At 35.6% G+C, this 24135-nt stretch overlaps 2 protein-coding genes across 5 annotated transcripts in view; one reads left to right on the top strand and one right to left on the bottom strand.

Moving 5' to 3' along the window:
* The window catches only part of LOC129247907 (androgen-induced gene 1 protein), a 47399-nt gene that overhangs the window by 10834 nt on the left and 12430 nt on the right, over positions 1-24135 (bottom strand). For all 4 annotated transcript variants that reach the window (XM_054887270.1, XM_054887269.1, XM_054887271.1 and 1 more), the window contains exon 2: positions 22438-22898. In XM_054887270.1, the coding sequence (XP_054743245.1) occupies positions 22438-22635 (198 nt within the window). In that variant the 5' untranslated portion in view covers positions 22636-22898. The remainder of the gene's footprint in view (positions 1-22437; positions 22899-24135) is intronic.
* Positions 3358-5034, top strand: LOC129247906 (protein amnionless). Its single transcript, XM_054887267.1, has one exon. It carries the CDS (start codon positions 3358-3360, stop codon positions 4975-4977), a length of 1620 nt encoding a protein of 539 aa, XP_054743242.1. The 3' UTR covers positions 4978-5034.

Raw genomic sequence — 24135 nt, 5'->3', positions numbered from 1 at the left:
TGAATAAATCAACTGTGTCGACAAAAAAAATTTCGAAAAATATGCTTGTTTTACACCGAATTAACCATACTACCCCCTTAACATAACCTAAACGTCATAAACCTTCGACACATTAGTGATTTTGTTTTGGTATCATATACTTTCGGTTTTGTGAAAATGTCTGATTTTGTGGCGAATAATCGTCATTTGCGGGAGGTGTTGATTTTTCTCTTTGATTCGCCACTAAATCTGAATAATAAATCTAAATGAACCCAATCAACAGAAATGCAACGCAAACGAAGGCCATATGGTTTCAATTCTTTTTTTTTCACGCAAGCCAAGATCGCTTACGTTAAATTTTCCACGTCCAGTCGTAGAACAAAGGCCACCAAGTTGAAAACGACGACGAATCGGTATTCTGGCATCTTCTCCAACACTTCGCTCTATGAACTTCACGAACTCTGTGAACTTATTTTATTTTTTTTTTCAAAGTAAATTTCCATAATTTGGAAACGTTGTGGCGTTCATTTCTAATATTCAAATTTGTATCGTGTTATGGTGCGGCACCTATAATCGTTTACAGCGATACCCATATGTTTGATCAGAACAGCTGATTGCTATGCTTATGGTTATAACTAAGGTATGGCACCACTAATTGAATCGTTAAGCCGACTCCGAACGGCAAATGGCTTTTTTATGAATAGCTTTTTCATGGCAGAAATAGAATCGGAGGTTTACCATTTTTGCCTGTCGAGGGGCAACCGCTATTAGAAATCGGAGATTCGAACCTATGCACCAACGTGGTGATAGTCACGCACCCCATTTGGCTACGGTGGCCCGGCGTCAGTTAGAATATACTTCGTTTGTTTGGAACCCAATTTATAGCTGTCATGCTCGTGTAATCAAAGGATTACACAGAAGAATATTCAATCGTAATCTTTAACTTCTTTATTTTTCAGAACTCATCTTCCATCTTATAATACACGCTGTAGGCTTATTAGTTTGACATCGCTGGAAAATAGAAGAACTGTCCAGTCTTTAATGTTTGTCTTTGATCTAATCTCTGTTGGCCTTGATTGCTCTGGTCGTCTTGAGGTTTTATATGTTCCTTACACAACTTTACGTTTCCACTCTCCGTTTTATTTAAGATATCTTAGTGAATTTAATCACGTTTCAAAGATATTTGATATAAATGTTTTCTCCTCAAGATTTATATTTACATCCGCTCCCGATTATTTTTGTTATTAGTTTGAGCAATAAATGAATTTCATTTTAATTATATTTAGTATCACAAACGCGCAGAAAAAGTTCCGTTATTTTTTCGTATTCGTATGCATTGTCTACTCATAAACTATACTCAGTTTCGTGTCAAATTTCGCTTGTTAGCAAAGGAGTGGAGAGCTAAGGTAAATTGCATAGCAGTGATTGCATTACAAAAGTGTGGTAAAAGTGCAAGTGGGATTTACGAATTACTGAAAAAGCTTAATATTTCGAGAATATTTGTTTACCGCACGATTAACCGTTTTTCCCTAACGCATGAAGCGACAGACGGAAAGTGGTCGTCCTCGCGTGGTTCGAACCAGTGCAGCCATAGAAGCTGTACAAGAAAGAATTTGCAAAAATCTGCCAAAATATATGCTATAACTTCTAAAGACGCAAAAAATGTTGTTCCAAGAACTTAACGTGGCCACCATCCAGCCTTCGTTTTGGATGGGTGGGGAGAGTCTTTTAAAGGCGTTACATCTCTTAATTTCTGCGATTAAGGGGTTAAGACCGGGACAAAAGTGTACGAGGAGGATGTCTTAGAAGGCGTAGTGAAGCAGTTGAGCATCACTCTCTTCAGTGGAGAGCGCATAAGATAAAAACCACCCAGTGGTGGCTTAAAAACAATATTTCTGGGTTCATAGCCGCATAAAATTGGCCGTCTGGAAGTCCAAATCTGAGTCCATTGAACTACAGTTTATAGTCAGAATTGGAGAACATGGCCTGTCGAAGACCTCACAGAAATTTGAAGAGTCTCCAACAATCTTTAGTTCGAGCAGCGACGTCAATATCTATGGAAGCCGGGCGTGCTGCAATAGCTGAATGGCCTAATCGTATGAAGGCTTGAGTAAAAGCAAATGGTGGCCATTTCGAATGAAAATATGATTTTTTGTTTTTTATATTAATATAATATTTACATGATTAACTTGACTAAGTATATGGTAATCCGTGGGTCTAGTCTGCGAGATGTGTTTCATGGACTGAATAAATTTTAATTGAAGTTCTGTTAGTTTCATTTAAGGGGTTATACGCAGTTATGACTTTCAAAAAAATCGATTTTTTTATTGCATTTTTGTAATGTACATATATTCAAAAGTATACGCACGAAATTTGAAGTAGATCTAAGCAATACTTTCGGAGTTATACCTAAATATGTAGAGATGCCTCGGCACGTTTTAAGGTAGGTATTGAAACTTTAAACGTGTTTTTTTCAAAACGGCATTTTTCAAGTCGGTGTACACGATATCTCGAAAACGGCTTGTTTGATCGGTCAACCGTTTTAACCCAATCTTTAAAGATACATTTTCTAGTAATTAATCGTTCCTTTTGTAAATCTGATACTTATTTTCCATTTTATAATCAATTTACGGCCAAATTTTAACGTAAAAATCGAAATCATTTCTTTTAAAAGCTGCCATTTTGTGAAAATTCACTATTTTGATTAGCCGAACGATTAATTACTAGATAATCTAATATATTAACAAAATTTGTTTGGTTTTTTGATTTCAGATAATCCAATCCTGAGTTACGATGTACACCGTAAATCGTCTTTTTTTAAAGGAGGTTCCAGAAATCGCCTGCAGCGCGCTCTATAATCAACATTTTCATAAATAAAAAATTTTGTTACGTTCTTGAAGGATGCTTTTATAACCGCCAAAAATTTTCAAATTAAAATATTCTGAAGTTTCTTCAGGATAAATCCTTGACAACCCGTCTTTTATTTGCTTCATAACTGCGTATAACCCCTTAACTTACTGTTTAGTATTTAAACTGTAAGATTGCTAATGCCATAAACCGAAATAAATAACTGAATTAAAATTTAAAAAATTAGTTTTATTTATGGTTTTCTTTGTTACTTTTGCCCTCTGCAACCACTTCTAATAAGTCGATCTCTTTTAATTGCGATTACCAAGTTGCTAAAGTATTTTATTTACTAAAAATATTGATAATAGCAGAGCGAATGCGCTTCCTCTTTGTCTCCATTAAATGCCGTGGCTGGCTCTTCTATCACTCGTTTTTTGTACGCCCCCTTTATGCAACAAAACGGCCACAATTTACTTCATTCAATTTCTTCAATTCAGTTTGTGATTTCGCCTCAAAGTGTTTTCATCAAAAATGAAAATAATTATTCTAAAACTATTTATGCTATTGATAGCCGCCTCGGAGAGCGCCAGCAACAAGAGACTTCTTGGAAATCCTGGCTTCGATAGCGCTGACGCCTGGGAATCTGGGTATCTGCCTTGCGCTCTTGAAGAAATCATTTTCCCAGAAACCTATCCAGCTGTGCTGCCACTTCCAGCCAAAGTAGACATAAGTGGATTTGTATTGCCACGCGACGGTGCCATTCTACTCAACGATGAGTCAACTATCACGTTTGGCGGAGAATTGCAGCAGCGAGAATGTGAAAATGGACGCAGTCGCCGTGCGTATTTGAAAACTCCCATAACAAGGAAGTGGTATGATCCAAGCAGCTGGGTAAGTCCTTCGCAGGACGTCCAAAATACCGCCACACCTCACTTCGAACGTGTGCCGTGCGACAATGAGACCGTTGTAATGCCGCGTACTGGACCGATTTCCGTTGATTTAGAGAATTTCGCTTATTTAAGGATGGGTCATCTGAATTTGGCAGGTTCACTGATATCGAGTAACTACTTGAATTATTTATTACATACTGATATTGGGCAGCTGCTGTTCAAAAACAGTCTGGATACAACGGCTCAGTACTATCACCAAGATACCTGCGGTTGTCACATGGATTCGTTAATGTTCTCTGAGCCCATTTGTAAGAATGTGCTTGAAACGTGCGAGCGACCGCATTGTCTAGTGCCGGTAACGCCCCTTGCCAGCTGCTGTCCGATTTGTGGTTCTGTATTGTCCTTCAAAATGGAGTACTGCAGCGAGATGAATTTAAATAAGTTGCGCAAAGTGATTGCAGGTGCTATTAAGGAGCAGGAACTCACGGCCGATTTGGATTATCACATTAACTACGTAAACGCGGAACCATATGGACATTTTTTGGAGGCGATTATCGTCGATCGCAATGGGTACAGCGAAAAAAGCGTGAAGTTTGTAACGCAATTAAATGCAAGCAACGAATGGAAAAAACTTTTCGAAGAGCCACACCAATTAGAAATTATAATATCTGGTCGCCCGTACAATCCGAACATAACAATTGGCTCCATGCTGCTCATCATTCTATGTCTGATGTTTGTCTCGGTGGTTGCGCTGGTGATTTTCGCACACTATGCGCCCGATCATCGTTATCTGCGCTACGTGCCACAGTGGGTTTATGATCCCCGTCGATGGCGTGCATTCCTGCTACGGTCCACCGTAATGTTTGCGCGCTTTGATAATGTTACATCTGGTGGTGTAGAGGCAGACGTGACAGATGGCATCGTTATGGGTTACGATGCCGAAAGCGGGCAGGTGAGAGAGCGCGCCTTCGACAATCCGATGTTTGGCGAGAAACTTACAAATACTGGTGAAGCGAAATCCTCAACCTCTTCTGGCGTATCACCTGGGACCACTTCAACAACGGCTGTCATTTCTGTTGGCTTGCCAAAAGCTAAAGAACAAAAGGTGGCAATGAAGTCAAGTGGTAATAAATTAGAAAGTGTAACACTGGTCGATGCCATGGAAGGTAGTGACGTCGAGGAGGAACAAGAATTGGCGGAGATTACACTTGAGGACTCATCGGGCGGCGATAGTGACGAGGAGGAGGAAACAAAGGAGTAGCGAAACGAACATTTTAAAATATATTTATATGTATGCATGTCATAAATGAGGCCAGCGAGTAGGCAGAGCCGAAATGAATGAAGATGCATACATACACATATACATGTCTACGAGTATGTAAATACATGCATTTGTGGGCAGTGCTGCGGTGTTGGTTGAACATCATTAGCAGGGAGCTTACATTGCAATGTAAGCTGCTTACATTTTTCAGCGCTATCATTTAATGTATTATATATGGAAATATAGTAGTTATACGTACATATGTATATACATACATACATATATGTGTATGCATAACAAGTGTATGGAAATTATGCCTATTAAAATATAACATTAAAAATGTCTGAAATATGTAATAATATTTTAATAGTAATGCAAAGAATTTGAGTTGACTTTTAATAGACTGAGACTGAGTTTGAAGTAGTGGGGATACTATATATTGTAACTAATTTAGAGCCAAATCTCGGCAGCGGGCTTATAAGTTAGGAAAGCGTAATTTTCAGGAGAAAAGCTCAAAAATTAACTTTTATCACAAAATGAAGAAAATCGAGATTTTACCACGAGTGTCAAGTCTGCGCTACCGCGGAACCGTCCAAACGTATCTGAATGTAGTACCATCACTTCTGCAGCTGGCTTAAAAACTTTTTGGGTGCATTTTATGTTTTTCCAAAACAACAACAGGGGCTCCTGAGGTATGTCATACTTCAGCGCCAATTCTCGACTACTTTTTCTAGCATTTGGGACAGAGTGTCACTAATAAAGGATGATGAATTTGGAGGTAACGGATTTTGAATTAAAATAAAGCAACGGAAACTCAAATTAATTGGGCAATCTTTATTATTTTTGCGTAGAACCATTCATGAGATCTATTTTTTAAAGATAATCCCCTTTAAATGTTGGCCGCAATTGCGCCGTAATTCAAGCATCCGTAAACACCAATTTTGAATGACTCGCTGGAGGACTTCGGTTGGTATCTCGTGAATGACTTTAGTAAGGTTGGCTTCCGCAATCGAAGCTGATTTATCCACAAAGCATTTCGACTTTACATACCCCACAAATAAAAGTCCAAAGGTGTGATTTGACACGATCTTGGTAGACGAGAGATAAATTGCTCACCGAAACTTCGACAGGTGTTTCACGGGCTGTATGGCAAGTCGTGCCGTCTTGTTGGAACCAAATGTTGTGGAGATCGCGGGCTTCAATTTCCGGCATCAAAAAGTGGTTTATCACGGCGCGATAGCGTTCGCCATGCACTGTTACATTGGCGCTAACCTTGTCTTTAAAGAAATATGGGCCGGTGATTCCTCCAGCCCAAAAGCTGCATCAAACGTTATTTTTAATGGATGTAATAACTATTCTTGAATGGCTTTGGGCTTCGGGTTAAGCTCAGATTTGACAATTTTGTTTATTGACGTAGCCATTAAGCCGAAAATGGACCTCATCGGTGAACACCATAAGTTGGCCCGAGCGCACGATAAACACTTTTCGCAGGGCGTCGATTTTCGTGATACAGTTGTACGTTTTTTAAACGTTGTTGAGGCGTAAGTCGTTACATGATGAAATGTCAATGAATACTGAAAAAAGTTATGGATTTCAAATGTGATCTGTCATAAAAAGATCTATTGGAAAAAGTACCTTCAATCAGATCACCCTTTAGTATGCTTAGTGTTAATGATTTACGCGACGCCATCAGATGTGGATTTATTAAAATGGACAACTGATTTCAAATAATAAAATGAAAAAATCTTCCAAATTATATTCACGCATTTTTGCGAACAGAAACGGTCGTTTATCTTTGTTTTTAGTGAGGTTCATCAAAGAAAATTGAAAAATGTCCATAATTTATGAACTCTTCAACGTCTGACTGCTTTAGATTTTGCGATATATCATAATAAATTTTACTAAATAAAAAGGCTCATACAATTATACTTATTACCCTATTGAAGGAATACTCAAAATCAAAATTTCGATTCATATTATTTTCTCTCAAATGTTGGTAGCTATCAGTTTATGACACAAATATGTTTGTATTGTTTTCCAAGGCCTGTTGAAAGCATTTAATCTACACACTTTCACTGCTCACTGCTCAACGGTCACGATCACATTGCATCAACAAAATAACAACCTAACACAAAGTGGATTGCACTCAACTCACGCTGATAATCAGCATTAACGCACCGCACCACCTTTTATTTTTATTTCCCTACTTTTTCCCTTTGAACCTTTAAGCGCTGTACTATTTTTATCTTTTTTTGTTGTAGTTTTTTGTTCACATTTAAATGGCTTCTACTCTAGCAAGCACTCACTTCATTCTATTATATTGACAGATAAGTACACATACACAAACATGCAATCGCAGTTATATTTATAATGTTGTTGATTAAAGTGAGAAAGGAAATCTATTTTAATAATTTACCCCTTGTTTGTGCTGTACCCTACACACATCACTCAAGGTCAGCGTAGTGTCCTTTTCGATGAGACACGTTTGCTCATCCGCACGGACGAAGGAGCTCGACTGTTTATACAAACTAAAAATATACTAATAATTAAAAGCATACATTCAGGTGCGTGCTCAATAAGGTGAATGTATGGCGAGAAGGGTTCTGTAGAATACTTAACAACTTTCAGTGTTCTATTAAGGAAGATTGAGATTAAAGTAAGATAGAATTTATGTTCTGCTTAATAACAGACATTCACAAATGATACAGGTTTAAAAATAATTAATGATTTTTTATGCAAAAACCAAGCCAGCTTTTCTCTATTTCTCTCTCTCGGACGCTGAGTCCGAAAATCCGCATAATATTTTTTCCTGTCATGTACTTTTCGAGATATCGCCAAATAATAATTTTGAATTTAAGAAAAAAAGTAGATAATAACATCTGGGATATGCAAAAAAAAAAATATTTTTAAAAAAAGAAAGACTTCTGCTTAAAAAATACTAAAAAAATATATATTTTTTTTTTGTAATTTTTTTCTTATGCGATAAACTTTTATATTTACTGACGGCTCGAAAATGATGCACGGAGTAGGTGCAGGGATTTATTGCGCAGAGCTGGACATCAGGTGACCAATTAAGCTCCCTGACCATTGCAGTATTTTTCAAGCAGAAGTCTTTGCGGTAGGAAAGGCTGCAGAAATAGCACTAGCAAGGAAATCGAGCAACTCCAACATAAATATATACGTTGACAGTCAAGCGGCAATAAACTCATCTAAACGTTCTTAGGACCAGGGAAGCCATGGAGAGCCTAGCCGCAGACATTGGATACCCGGACATAAGGGCATTGCAGGAAACGAAATTGTAGATGAGATTACCAAAAGCGCTGTTTACATACAATTCGAACAAATAAACGACATACTGAAACCTTTAAATACGGTATACAACAACATCGCTGCGGACATGAAAACACTGATAGACAGGAGGTGGAATAATGTAGCCACTTGTAAAACCGCGAAAATCATGTGTATACAGAATGCAGACAAAGACGCCATATTCGTACTAGCCTTGTCTAGAAAGGAAAGCAGAGCTATCATAGGTATACTGACAGGCCACAATTTGTTAGCGGCACACGCATACAAGATGGGAATTGCTAACAATAATAGCTGCAGATTTTGCAATGAACTGGAAGAGAGGGAAACGCTAGAACACCTTCTACGTTCTTGCCCTGCCTTAACTAGAAACCGAATGAAATGTTTAAGAACTCTACAATATGAGAAGTTAGAATGTCTCTCGGGGTTAGAGCTTCAAAGTTTACTTGGATTCGCAAAAGACGCAGGCTTATTACAAGAAGCCTGCTACAAGGAAACATAAGGGTCAAGCTCCATCTGGTACCACTAAGAACCAATAGATATGTGATGGCTTCAGCCAGCCAGGTCAACCTAGCCTAACCTATATTTGAGGATTTTCTTCATTTATATCTTAACATTTTTCTAACCAAGCCATTCGGCTACGGCGGTCGTCTTAAAATATTTTTGCAAAAAAAATATTTTTTTTTAACTTCGTAACGCTTGATTTTATTTATAAGATAGACAATTTAATTTCCTTTATATATAACCGTTATTTGGAGGTATCTCCAAAAATTGGAACTTCTCGCAAATTGGAAACTAGATTTCGAATACACTAAACGCTTCCAAATTAGACTTTTGGTATTAATTTCTTTGCGATTTGTGTGGGTATTTTATTTGCATCAGTTAAATTTGGGCTCTAATCAGGTGATAAGATTTACGGGCTAGGGGTAATCAGAGCCCCGAAAAAATGGTGATTTTTAATAACTTTTTTTTTTGCTAGTCAATTGCTTTATTTAAAAAAAAATAAAAAATAGCATTACTACATCATATTTCCACTTGACCTTAGCAAAATTTCAACAAAAAAAAAAATTAATAATTGTAAAAATTATCGCTGTTCATGTGGAGCCCGTTTCTCCAGAAGTCCCTTGCGGTGATCATCACAAGTCCTTGGAGATTCAATCATCGGAGAAGAGAAATTAGTTTTATTAATAGATAATCTTGTGCCTGATCGGAGTTTTTTTCAAAATTATCAATATGGCGGCCTCAGGGTATATTTTTCAGATTTTCGAGAAAAAAATCTTCAATTAATTGTTTAAAAAAATTGAAATTTTTGAAAAAAAAAAATCTTTCGATCAGGCACGAGCTTTTTATGGTTTTCAAAAGTAGTATAAATTTTATTGAAATCTATCAAGCGGTTTTTAAGTTACAATAATCACCAGTTCACGAAAAATAATTTTGAGAAAAACGTATTTAAAGTTTTGCTATCGATTTATGTAGAGTTATACGAATTATTTAAATAACGAGCGAGCATCGATTTTTGAGACTGATCGATTGTCGATTCCACGAGCACACCGAAAAAGTGCTGTCAAATTGATGAAATAAATCAAAGTCTTAAAATAGGATACAGACGACGAACATGCTCGCTTTCGTTTGCCATGAACGGCGAGTGGCTCATATGTGATTTTGTGCTAATAGCATAATAATAGGTTCACACATAACTAGACTACCTACTTTTTTGAGCTTAACTCCCAATCCGTAATTAAATAGCAATTATCCATAAAAATTACTTAATAATCTAAAAATAGTCTAAGATTATAAAAATAATTGTTTCCGTATAACCCTGTGTTTTCTGTGTTATTGATAATTATTATTACGAATGTAAGAAGAAACTTCAAAGTAAAAACTAAATAAAACGGGCGCCGGCAAAGAAACCCTCTTTTCTTAGACTTCTTTTTCGTTTTCTTCTTAGAGGTCTTCTTTTGGTAGACATAATTCTAAAACAATTTTTGTTAAATATCATTAATTATGCATTCATAGTACAGAAAAAGTGTGTGCCCATAATCGCTTTGGCCTTATTATAAAATGTAATATCGAATTTCGCATGCGTATTGGCCATAATTTTTTGCAACCTCAGTAGACGTCTTCCAACTGTCTATTTCTAGCAACAAATTTCGCAATTAAGTTAACTATTGCTTCTGCTTGCCTTTTCTTCATGTCACTAATAATAATTAAACAAACCAAAAACACTAAAATAAGCCACGAAACCAATTCCCACGAAGAAAAACCTTGCAAAAAACAGTCTTGAGAGCTGATTGTCAAGTTTGCAGCTTAATTAATTTCTGTGGATTTACATATACAGCTGTTGACAGCTAATTAGAAACGACACTTGTTTCAAAATAAATTTTCCATTTTCCTTTTAAACACGTATTTTCATAACGTTTTGCCAGTTTTATTTAAACATATGATAAACTTAAAAACTAGTGGAAAACAATTTAATCGTAATTCTTTATTAAATATATATATATTTTTTAAAGCATGTGAAATGCACGATTTGGATAGGGCAACTAATTAGAAACAGTAATGTATTATCCGATCAACATAAAGATTATGTTAGTATTTGGTTCTATAACCCTTTTGCTTCAACACTGCCTCACATCGATTGCGCATTGATGTAATGAGATTCTGACAGCGCGCCACAGGTATTGCTTGCCATGCCGTTTTTACCTCCCCAAAAAGGATATCCATATTTGGGATATTTTTGGCACTCACGACTTTTTTAACGTCACCCCAGAGATGCTCTATTGGGTTTAAGTCCGGACTGGATGATGGCCATTCCAAAACATTGATGGAATTTTCGTCGAAAAACTGTTTCGTCAACTTTGCCGTGTGCTTTGGATCATTATCCTATTGAAACTTCCATATAACAGGCAAATTTTCCTCAGCCCACGGCAAAATTACATTTTTTAGTAAATCAACGTATTTCTCCTTATTTAAAATTCCATCAATTGTATGAATTGGGCCAACACCACTCCACCAGAAACATCCCCACACCATGATTGATCCTCCACAATGCTCCACTACTCGTGAAACGTTGCGAGGATTGAATTCTTGGTTGATTGGCCGTCGAACATACCTTCTACCATCTAGGCCTATGCGATTTATCTTGGTTTCATCGCTCCAAACGATATATTTCCATTGATTTGGAGTCCATGACCAATGGGATCTCGCAAAGACTACTCGCCGTCTCCTTTGTATCTTGGTTAGAAGGGGCTTCTTGCGTGCTGCTCTGCCATGCAGTCCAGATTCGACCAGATGCCGAGCAATTGTCCTCTTGGATATTTCGAAATTATATTGATCCTGAATTTCCCTTTGGATATCAGTGGAAGTCGTTTTTGGGTCTCTTTTGGAGATGATTGCTATCTTGCGGTCAATTTCTGCTGAAGTTTTCCGGGGCCTTTTCTTACGTGGAACATTGTCAACAGTCTTAAAAAGTTGGATATGCTTTAAGGCGTGAAAAACCATTTTTTTAGCATTTGACTTGCTTAGAAATTTCCCTGTACGACTTTCCAGCCTTACGAAGGTCAAAAATGGAGCTGCGCAGGGCAGGTGTACCACTGCTGCTTTTTCCCATTACACATCTGGAAGACGAATATTTTAGTTGCTTTTAGACAACCAATTTAAAATATATACACACCAAAAAGTCGATTATATTACTATTAAAATAGCACAACTTGCCGAATATGCTTCCATTGAACAACTGTTTCTAATTACTCGTCTCAGTTTATTTACCTTGAACTAAGTAACCCATGCACTGCGTTGGATAATATTAACGGTACTTCAATTACACAACTACAAAACTAGGCGCATTGGGTAGTAAATAGAGTAACAAAAGCAATGCAAATGATTTTAAGCGAAAAAATAACGGTAAATTTAAACAGTTTAATATTATGCTCATCAAGCGTTTATCAAAAGAGAGCGTTTCTAATTAGCTGACAACAGCTGTAGCTAAAGGCTGCATATGCAGAATAGCAGAGCAGAAACAAACTGATTCGACACTTAGTGATTTTGTTGTGGTATCATATACTTTTGGTTTTATGAAAATGTCTGATTTTGTGCCGAATAATCGTCATTTGCGGTTGTGCTGTGTTGATTTTCCGCTGCTTTAAGTGAAACAACGTGTCGAGATTGGTTCCGTCGCTTCAAAGACGGTGATTTTAATGTTGATGACCGTCCACGTGAAGGAAGGCCAAAAACCTTCGAAGACGCTGAATTGGAGGCATTGCTCGGACTGCCCGGTCATGCTTCTACGTCGTCGCCTCGGCTATGTATTTGGTGGGACCAAGTTGGTGTTATTTATTATGAACTGTTAAAACCAAGCGAAACCATCACTGGGGATCGGTATCGACTTCAATTGATGCGGCCGCAATACGCGGAGAGGCATGAACAAGTGACTCTACAGCATGACCACGCTGGGCCTCACGTTGCCTACCTGAAAACACTGAAATGGGAAATCCTACCCCACCCGCCATATTCTCCAGATATTGAGCCGTCCGATTATCACCTGTTCCGTTCGATGGCATATGGTCTAGCTGACCAGCAGTTCCATTCATATGAAGACATCAAAAAATTGCTTGATCCGTGGATAGCCTCAAAAGATGAACAGTTTTACCGCAGGTTTTAGCCAGCGATGGGCAATACTTTCAATGATTCACTTGTAACCATTTTTTCAGAATAAAGTTGTATTTTCGTCAAAAAAAACAGCGAGAACTTAGTTGCGCACCTAATAGTTATAGTAGGCAGAATGCAAATATTGAAAAATACCAAGACAACAGTGTAACTGCTGGATTAGAAAAAAAAATATGCGCTTGAACTTAAAAAATACTCCACTGTACTCAAGTCTACAATAAATGCTAATAAATAATTTCGCGCATCGTGTTTATTAACTTAATCTTTGTTTTCTTTATCTACCCATTTTTCAATATTTGTTAAAACATAAGGAAATTTACCAATTGCAATATTTCATAAACTGACATTCGTAATGTACATACATCAATAAATATTCGCCAGTCCAAAGCCTGCACCCACTCAACTGCCTATATTTACAGCAACCCATTACAAAAAGTAAAAATCCATCCTCTTTGAGTGCGCGTGAAAGTATAGCAAATGCAATTGAGATTTCTGCCGATTACACTGGATTGTGAAAAGACATTGAACAGCCACACTGCTAGCCAACTTTCTTGTTGGTCACCTCATTTGGCCCGGTATTGCGCCTGGTCTTTCGCCTTGCGTGAAAAACGTGTTTACATCTGCCATTCTGCATATATTTGTATGCATGTATGTATAAGTGTGTGTATATATAAGAGCTTGCACCTACGCAAGTGCATACATATGTATAGTATGTATGAATGGCTGTATCTGGCTTGGCTATGAAGGCACAAACTGTGAGGTCATGTAAGGAAACGAGTGGTGGCAGAAGTTGGAACGCTTCAGCTGTATCCAGTTTAAATTTGATGGCAAAAAACAACAAACAGCACAAAAACCAGAAAGAAAATATTTTCTTAACGCTTCTCGCATACTTTGATTGTTGGCTTTTGCTAAAAAAGTACTGTCTAAATTGCTTGCACCTTGCGTGATTGCGATTCCATGGAATGCAGTGCAATGCACTGCTAATTATTGAGATTCACTTTCGATTCATTGAATCTTTTGTATATTTATTAGTATATCTGCAAAAAGACGTGGATGCTTATAAAATGATTGAATTCTTGACTATGCATACATATGTACATACCTGTTTATATTATATATACATACATATGTATGTAGGTATGTACATACATATGCGAGTATACTTGTTAAACTATATATATGTGCAAGCGTTTTTGAAATCAATTTATAATAGTAGTTTTTTAAAGAAATAACCAGAAGTGTTGTACGACACAATAATATGAGTGCATTTTAATTAGAATCAATAAAGATTAATATCTGCTCTCGGTGGCTGGAAATATAAGTATGCATTAGGATGACCCAAAAAAAACACCAAATTCTTTTTCTGATGCTCCTTCTAAATTTAATATTTGGCCAAAAAAATTACATACCTATATTTTTTTTTATTTTTTGTTAAATATAGCCATAAAAACTTGTTAATCATCTCTCGATAGTGCAATCCATTCACCGTTAACACCTGTTATTGGAAAATCCTTTATTTACACGTGCCGCCAACGCTTACTATTGAATTCATTTTTCCCCCCCTAAATTTGATATAAAACGTATCCAGATCGATAATCTTTAATTTCCTTTTTCGCTTCAGACTTATCCAAAAAATTATACAAAAAAAAACAATGAGATTCATATTTTTTTTAATTCTTAACATTTATATAAATTTTGGGAGGTATTCAGGGTGGCTCTATAAAAAATAGTTAGATCATTATTTTTTAAATAAAACTTAGGATATCATTTCTTTAAAAAACAAAAAATAAAAAAAAAATACTTTAAATAATATTGATCTCTAAGCATTTCATACAAATTTGCGGAAGAGTACATTTTTCTCAAAGGAATTGGTAATTTTCAAAGGCTTGGCGGCGCTTGTAAATATTGAAAAATAAAAAAAAGGTAAGGTGACTCATTTCTGGGGCATAGAACAAATTTAGGGGGTGGCAAGCATTAAGCATTTGTTTGTGTTTAGCCATCCCAATATACTGTGTAAACTATTATTTGTTGTATTTCCTGAATCCCTTTTTTATTATCGGATTAATAAGAGACACTTTGCTTTACTAGCACAAACTTGTTGTATTTATGCCGCTAACTGAACTACTTTGTTCAAGAGTGAGAATTATTCTGTCCTCTAAAATCCTACTGCTATAGGGCTGCTATCGTTGTTATTCTTGTTGCCTAGGCATAGTGAACATATTTGTTATTTTCGCGCAAATTCTGTACTGCAATTAGTCAGATTAATGTTTACTTTCAGCATAGAATTTCATATAATAATGGATATGTTGGCTCAGCAATTCATGGTGGTCGCTTATGAACAATAAATATTCGATTGATCGCCTTCTTGGGTTAACTTGTATACAAATGTACCCAATCACAGTTAACGGTCGAGAGTTGCGGCAAAAGAGTGCGCCTACTGACTCTCAGTAAATTTAACAGCTGCTGTTGTGCCCACATAATTATAGACTTTTACAAATTCTTTTATATACAAACAACTTCTTTCTCTCTATTCTTTTTTATATTAACTTATTTTTTATACTATTGTATTTTCTTCATTAGCATCATCATCACATCATCATTAGCGTAAACTAATTTTTTCAATTTTGCTTTCGAATATTCGCCATGTTGACACTATTCTTAGTTCTCTCACATAACTCATCTAAATTTTCATCAAGATAAAGTTACGCTCATTTTAGCACTTTAATCGTGTTCTCTGATTCCTGATAGCTCTAATTCCAAAAGCTCATATTCATATGTACTTAGATAACAAACCGACCACCCACAAAGCTCTCAATCATCATGTACGGCCTTTTATATTGTGCATATGTACATATGTACATTTGTACAGGTATAGGTATCATATGATCATGGGTGAGAGAAAATCCATAGCCCTTTGAGGTTGGCGGCGAGTATCAAAGAACTTGGAATACGAGCTTTATGATTACATGAACATTGTCATTAGGCATAACTATGTGACGTTTTACTTTTCCAAAAACTTAAATTACCGCTTGGAAGTACTCGTTTTAAGCTTATTGAAGCTACACACCCAAATTGATTGTTGGATTTACATTGCTGGTTTTTGATGCCGAAAATTGAAGTGTACTGATTTTCGGCAAATTCATTTATTGATATTATATTCACTCTCAGTTTTGCTCTTATTACTAAAAAATTCTTCGGATTCAGACTATAATAAATTTATTTTCTCATCTAAAATAAGCCAATGTTATGCAAATTTGACGCAAATGGCTTTTATGTAAAATTAACAGCGAGAGGTTTTGGTCACTCAGCGCAAAATCCTGTTTTATTACTATTTTTAACATTCGTAAAAATGTAAAATGCTGCTTAAGGGCAAGTTTTCTTTATTAATGAGTTCTTTGTGTATACGAATATTTTGTGGCGAAAAGAAATTTCGTAAGCATTCATCGGTTTGAAGTTATGTACATATATGCGTATGTACACGAATCACGATTAAATAAAAGCAGTAGTACAAATTTACTTGTGTGGAATAACTTAAAAATATAAGAATTGTAAACGAATTTAATGAACCTGCACCCATTTCTTGTAATATTTTCATATATGGTATGCGAGGTTATTTAAAAAAGCAGTTTAGCAATACAAAATTTTATCCTCGGTATACTCGATATCGATTAATAAATAATTTAGGATTATTATTTAAGTGCAGAAAAACGTCAAATGGGAAAAGTTGTCATAAATGGGCGCCGATAAAGAGGCTAATATTTTAAAGAAAATGAGTAATTCAAAACAAAAAATTTTTCTCGAAACCAAAGCACAGTGAACAGGTTAATTATTTTCTATTTCGTCTCTAAATTGTAAAATTTTTTTAATTACTCCCAACTGGCAATTTTTGCTTACAGATTTTGGCATTCTCGGAATCAAAAGCAAATACAATGTATTTGTTGCACAAAATACATTGTATTTATTTGTTGTTTTTACTCTACTGCTACTACCACCCCAGTATGCCTTAGGTTCAGCAAATTTCGCAAAGGTAATTCTTGTATCAAAGATAAGCCAGGCGTTCGCTCAAAATCAAAGGTCATAGAGGTCACCTTTGCGCTGGCCCTCCTCCGGATTTCTACCGTTGATGTTTAGTGTTAGAACAGAAATATTATTAGCTCACTTATGCATGTAATTCAAATCCTTTTTAAATGTACTTATTTTTTCTACAAATTTTATTCTAACGGAAATAAGGAGGTATCTCACAATTCAAGCGACTGTGAATTATATAATACTTAAAAAATGTGCACCATAAATCTAGTAGTTAAAAGCAAGAATTATGACTAATTTCATCTATTTATTTATGTGCACATTAGTAAAACTTAAGTACTTGATTTATGTTTAGTATTTTTTTTTTTTCATTCCATGTGCTCTCATTTTCCCAAAACTCTTAATGGTTACAGTCGGATGTTATTTCAAAGCCTTAAGTTACATTTGATGTATTAATTAATCAATTTCTTTTATGTATGTACATATGTATTTATTTATCAACAATAGATGTGTGCAATTTCCTTTGATCAAAAATTCTTTGGCCTTCTTAAAAATTTCTTTGTTTCACGTTTGTGTTCATGAAATATGATTTTAACACACACATAAGTAGTCGTTTCACCTTTCTGCACCGTCCAAGGTGTCTAACATCTACAGATGTAAAATAGTTTAGAGCGGAAAGCAACAAATTGCAGCTCTGCACATTCGGTAAACACGTCTCGACTTGTTACTTTTGATCTGGTCATTAGCGAATATGAGTGAAAAAAGTTGTTGTATGTTTTTGTTTTGGTTTCGTTGAGAAGTTTTCACTTCAAACATATGTATGTATATAAATACTCAAAGGAAACAACAACATTAATTTTATAGAATTTTCGACTAGCAAGTTCACTTAAAGTACACAAACAATGTCTTATGGTATTTACTTATGTATGTAGCCAACGGATGGACAATAAAATTCAAATAGTTTTTCTAATTTATAAACGTATATTTCATATACAGGATGACCCATGTAAGTAGGATTTGGAATTAAATTTAATTCGACTGTGCATAAAAGGGCTTGAATATATTTGAATTATTATTATTATAATTTTTTTTTTTTTTTGGAAACGCAAAAGTAAAACAAAAACGCCAGGCGAATCGAGTGCCGAACAACTTTGAATAACAAAATCAGGACTTATGCAGTTCCCAGTGGCGATTTTCAAAGCAAGAAGTGGGCTTAGGGTGGGCTCAGTTTGTTAGGGAAGAAATCAGGCAGTATCGGAATTTTCTCTTTGGTCGTGTTCAGCGTGGCGCCATTTTGCTGAGACCCTGTTTGTGAAGAAAGTATTTGTTTCAAGAAGGAAGTATGTTCTTTCATTATTGGCAGTAAATAATCGTTCGGCATGCGTCGTTAAGAGACATCGTTCACAGAAATAGCTTGCCCCCGACGATTTTCAAAAAAATATGGTCAAATTATTCCACTGCTTGACAATGCAGACCAAATCATTACTTTGCGACTGTAAAATGTTCATGTTTTAATAGTTACATTTAATGGATAAAACGAAAGAAAAAAGCGCTTTTGCATTTATTTTCTTAATTACCAGGAGAGACGTATAACAAACTATGCTAAGTAAAAAAAAAGTATTATTATTAATAATATTTATTAGGAAAAATGTATAGATATTAAACCTAATAAAAAATAAATAAAATGATGACTTAAAAGCTTTTGTAGATCTTTATAGATCCTCATTGTGGCAATAATCATTTATGGGTTAAAGTAATGTAAACAAGCCTTTAACAAATTTGCTTTAACTAACTAACGTTGGAAGTTACATCCCTAGCTGACTTCCAGTGAAGGCTTGGTGACATTCGGTTCAGTGGAAGCGAAGTTATGGCGTCTAAAGTGTCAGTATGCTTGTGTTCTCAGAACAAAAATGAGCTTCGAACAAAGTGCTAATATCAAATTTTGTTTTAAAATCGGCTAAACGTTTACCGAAATATTTGAATTGATGAAAAAAGTTTATGGCGATGAGTGTCTATCTCGTGCCAGAATTCAAGAGTGGTTTACACGTTTCAGAGGTGATTGTGAGGACATAAATGACAATGAACATACGGGCCGCCCAAAATCAGGAATCACCGAAAACTCCATAGAAATTGTTCGAAAATGTATCAAAAATAAACCGAAATCATTGTTGAAAATTATGGAATCGGAGTTGAATATCTCCAAAACATCAATTTATTGCATTTTAACTGATTTTTTGGGCTTACGAAAGGTCTGCGCACGTTTCATGCCGCACAAGTTAACTGAGGTTCAAAAATTGCTCAGAATTCAACATTCGAAAGACCTCATTGGAGAGGCGAGAACTTCCTTTACAACATTGTAACTGGTGATGAATTGTGGTATTTCCAACATGAACCTGAAACTAAGCGTCATAGTGCCGATTGGAAGGCCCCAGACAAGCCACCACCCAAAAAATCGCGTTTGGAGAAGTCAAAAATTAAGTCGATGCTCATTTGTTTTTACGATTTCGAGGGAATTGCCCACAAGGAGTTCGTGCCAACGGGCCAAACCGTCAATGCAATTTTCTATCTTGGCGTTTTGAAGTGTTTGTTGCATCGCATTCGTCGAATTCGTCCTAAATACCGCGAAGGAGGAAGCTAGCCCTTATTGCGCCATAATGCACCATCTCATTGATCCACTCTTGTGACTGATTTTTTGACTAGAAATCGCATTTTAACCATGAATCATTCACCGTATTCGCCTGATATGGCTCCCTGTGACTTCTGCCTATTCAGAAAATTTCATTTGGCCATGAAAGGAAAACGTTTTGCGTCCGTAGAGGCTGTGCACCGACATCCTGAAGGACATTCCAGTCAATGACCTGAAACACTTTTTCGAAAAGCTTTTAGATCGCGCAAAACAGTGTATCGAGGTCAGAGGGGACGATTCTGAATAAATAAACTCGGAGTTATCAGAACAAAGCTTTTGTCGTTTCTATTTTAGATGAGTCTTGTTAATTTTGGACTTGACTTTGTATGTATTATTACTCTTATTATTATTATTACTGTTATTGTTATTGTTATTATTCTTATTATATTTTCGCTCCCTTTTACTACTTTTTTGCTGTCACAATCGTAGCGCCACTATGTCAACAAAGAAGTAGCAAAGAAGTTCAAAGAGTGGCATCAATAAAATGCCAATAAATAAGTTGACGCATTGATTAAACATTGCCAATTTCCTATGTCAAATTAAGTAAGTGTAATAGGCTAACAGACACGTTTGACATTTTCGAAAAGAATTTATATGTATGAAACTGGCACCGTCTATTGCGAAACTGTGGTTTTTTATGTGTAGAACCAATAATAATTTGGAAATAAAGAAAATGGAATATATCTCACCCTATACCTGTTTGTTAATATTGCATTGAAGATTTGAATAAAGAAAACGCGCATTTGCTGCAATAGCGTCATAATCCAAAAACAAGTTTCAAGAAAAGCAGCTTCAAAATTTTAGTAAAATAAGCATACATTTCCATCTAATGAAATTCTGTTAATACAAATTCAAGATTAATCTTACAATTTTCTTTTGAAAAATTGTTCACTAAATAAAATAAAAACGATTTTGAGTGAAGAAAATCTTTATTTTAACTTGGTGTTAGCCCAATACAGACTAGCTTTGCTTGCTGTTCTGCTTGGCTTTGAAAACTTCTATGGCCAAATGGGCACGTTGAACGCCGTCATAACAATCAGATGATTCTTAGAAGGAAAAAGGAAACAGAGATGTTAGCCATATTCAAAATACGTAATACATTTTTAAATCGTGATGTTAACTAGACGCTGTGAAAATATATTGCGAATTTTTCTTTCAATAGTAAAAATGTACAAGATAAGACCCCAATGGCACTCACTACAAAAGTTCACAACTTTCATGTCGACTCAAATTCACAAAAGAAGCTAAACCGAATCAAAATGAACGACAGGGGTATTCAATTCATAATGTCAAAAGCACAGCAAATAGAACATTGAGCTATTTGAAACTTCGCTGTACTTCAAGCGCTTCAAACAAAGCTGCCATTTGGTCTCATTGCATACATATTTGGCAGTTATCGAGGCCAAGCGAGCAAAACCAGCCTCCATTGGGCCAGCGCCTTTACGCACTCCACTGCTTGTCTGTTTGCACACTGAAGCAGTCGAGCTTGCAAGTGTCAAATATGACTGACGCACGACGAAGCCATTTGCAAAAATTATATCTAGTACATAGTAAATCTTCCGATAGGGTGACTAATTTTATCATAGATATGGCCACGCTTTTTTTCACAGTATTAAAGAAAAGCTGGTGGTAATTTCTGCTGTGAGCTGAATTTTTTTTTTAATAAAGACAGCAAATCGTCCCCTTAGTATAACAATAGCCTATGTGCTCATAGGCTATTATTTTTTTATTGAATTTTTGGATTCTCCATCGTCGATTTTATATGTGGTCAAAATTTTGTCAAATTCTAGTTCCACAAAGTGGGTCAAAACGTCAGTTAAAAAATAATAAATATTTACAGACATAACGAGATTTGAGTGAGAGCTACTTTCGACAAAAAGTTTGAAATTCATTTTCTGAAAACATCAAAAAATTTATAGGATATTTTAATACTAAGGGGACGAAATGAGCAATATGTTGATGAAATTTTGAAATGGTCATACTGAAAAAATTTGAATGGATTTGCAAGTACATAGCAAATTTTCACTTTGGCATAGACGCTCGGAATACTTACATACATACATATGCTCAGTAGACGTGTGACGAAGTTATGTGTATATTATTTGAAATAAATAAAATTTAAATAAAAGACTTTATTTTAAATTTCACTTATTGTAGGCTTAATCAAATATACTTGTGCACTAAGAACAAAGTCAAAGAACATTTCTTCACAAAATGGAACACTCTAATAAAATATGAGAATACTTTTTGCATTAATCCCTTGACATTTCTCCTTATGCGTACACATATTTGAGTACGGAGTGCGAATACGTAATTTATATAGTCATGTCATATGTTTGTATGTTTGTGTGTACTATATGTGTCACTTAATAAAGGTCATGGAAAAGGGCCTTACAACTGCGTCCATACAAAAATATGTAACTGTTGCGCATTTCTTTTCTGTTTACGAAAATTCTAGGTATACAAATTACCACATAAAGCATATATGTATGTATGTATGTATGTACACGCAATGTAAGTTTCGGCCTTCTCTGCAGCCAATTGCCTTTGTTCTCTTTGCGCATACGCATGCTTGAAGGTTCTGTAAAGGACGAATTCGCCAAATTAAACGCAAAACGTGAGGGTAAAAGTATTTTGTATCGACGAGCATATTTTTCCAAACTACTTTCATTTTTCACCGCTGCTACTTATACATTTTCATTACACATACGCACGCACGCACATTCTCCGTACTTATAGTAGAAAATATTATTATTTTCAAACTTTTTTACACTTACCAAACTCCAATATGATAAAAGCTTCGCCTTCTGCACAAGACCATCTGGCACTAATCTCCGATTCAATGACGTTTCCAATTTGTAGCTGCGCTGTATCTCAAATTTATTGTAGTATACGCCATAAGCAAATTGACCCAAAGCGCACAGGTGTATTATGGTGACGAATACACGCGATTTATAGAGTTCAACTTTCGTCATTTTATTAGAATTTTATTTAACTATTTTATAATTTATGTTATTTTTATAATTGAAAAAAAAAAAACTTTACTTTTCACAGACACTTGAGTTTTTTGCGGTCCCTTTGACTAAGGTGAAACAGTTATAAAACATAACATATGTTTAAGCAGGTATTTTTCGTTTTTTGTTTTTATATTTTTATTTTTTTTTTTCTTGTTTTTGTTATTAATTCGTTGTTAGTCCACCGCCTGTTTATGCGCGCACGCTTGGTGATTCTTTAAAATCTGCAAAAGAGTTTCATTCGCTTTTTATAGAAATCGGTATGGAATTGTATTACACTCGCACATACATACATATGTAGGTACTATTTGATATGACAATGGGAGAGTGAAAATTTTAAGATTCAAAAATTGCATTAAATCACATCAAAACCATTACTGTGCATATTCACCCTATAAAATTCATTAACACAACAACAATTAAGTTTTATTCACATAACCAATGGATGTAAGTATGTATGTAACCATAAATATGTATTACACAGTGGCCAACGAAAAATTTCCAAGTCAATAAGAACTTTTCTCATTCGCTTTACATCAAGGATGTTAAATTTACCAGGTTTGGCCAATAACTATGGTGAAAAAAAATGTGAGGGGAAATTCGGCTGCCACGTCACGGGAGTGATTCGCCAGCAGAATTTCGCACGATCATTTCACATGTATTTACACACTTGTCCAATCAGTCGTTGTTCAGATAGTAATGAAGTAATATGGATGATTTTTTTCGTATATCACTAACACAATCTTATCGCCAGCCGAAATCTGCGTGATCAGTTCACACATATTCACATCTCGCCCAATCAGTCATTGTTCAGACGGCAACGAATTGACAAAACGTTATTTTTTTTCGTATATCACTAAATATTCTTAGCTTCTTCGTGAACAAACCGTTTCATTACCCCTGCTACGTCAGCCCATCAGCTGATTTCGTCAAATTCCCCTGCAATCGATCTGATATTGGCCACACCATTAAATATCTTTTCACCGAGGCTTTATTTTACAGAAAAGTTTAATTTGCGCCACTCGAAAACTTTACCTCAAAAGCGCTTTTATATTTAATATCAATTCTTTCGATATGACAAACTTTAATTAGCAGAAAATCCATCAAAAACTCTCCATTTTTATATTTTTCTCAAATTACATTGTAAAAAAATTATCAAAATATCTATTTAAGTTTAAACGATCTATCTAAATCGATGAGAACATTCAAATATCTCTAGACTTGCCAAAGCGATGCACTCCGTACAACCATTGGGTATCTTCTTCAGAGCACCTTCTTTACTGCGTGACGGATATACATCAAAGGGGCATAAACGATTCTCTTCAGACAGTAATAAAATCAGTAATTAGCATAGCAACACTACTTTAATCAACTTGATTAAGGCAGCTTCCCAGGCATCCTGAACAGCAAGTCACGCCACGGAACGGAGATGTCAAACCTTGCAGCGGTGGCAAAGCCGAA

The sequence above is a fragment of the Anastrepha obliqua genome, chromosome 5, assembly GCF_027943255.1.
Source record: "Anastrepha obliqua isolate idAnaObli1 chromosome 5, idAnaObli1_1.0, whole genome shotgun sequence".
Lineage (NCBI taxonomy): Eukaryota > Metazoa > Arthropoda > Insecta > Diptera > Tephritidae > Anastrepha > Anastrepha obliqua.
This window is presented reverse-complemented; position numbering and strand designations above follow the sequence as displayed.

What these genes read in the sequence shown, in the direction of transcription:
- LOC129247906 (XM_054887267.1), top strand. Translation starts at nt 3,358, where the DNA reads ATGAAAATAATTATTCTAAAACTATTTATGCTATTGATAGCCGCCTCG.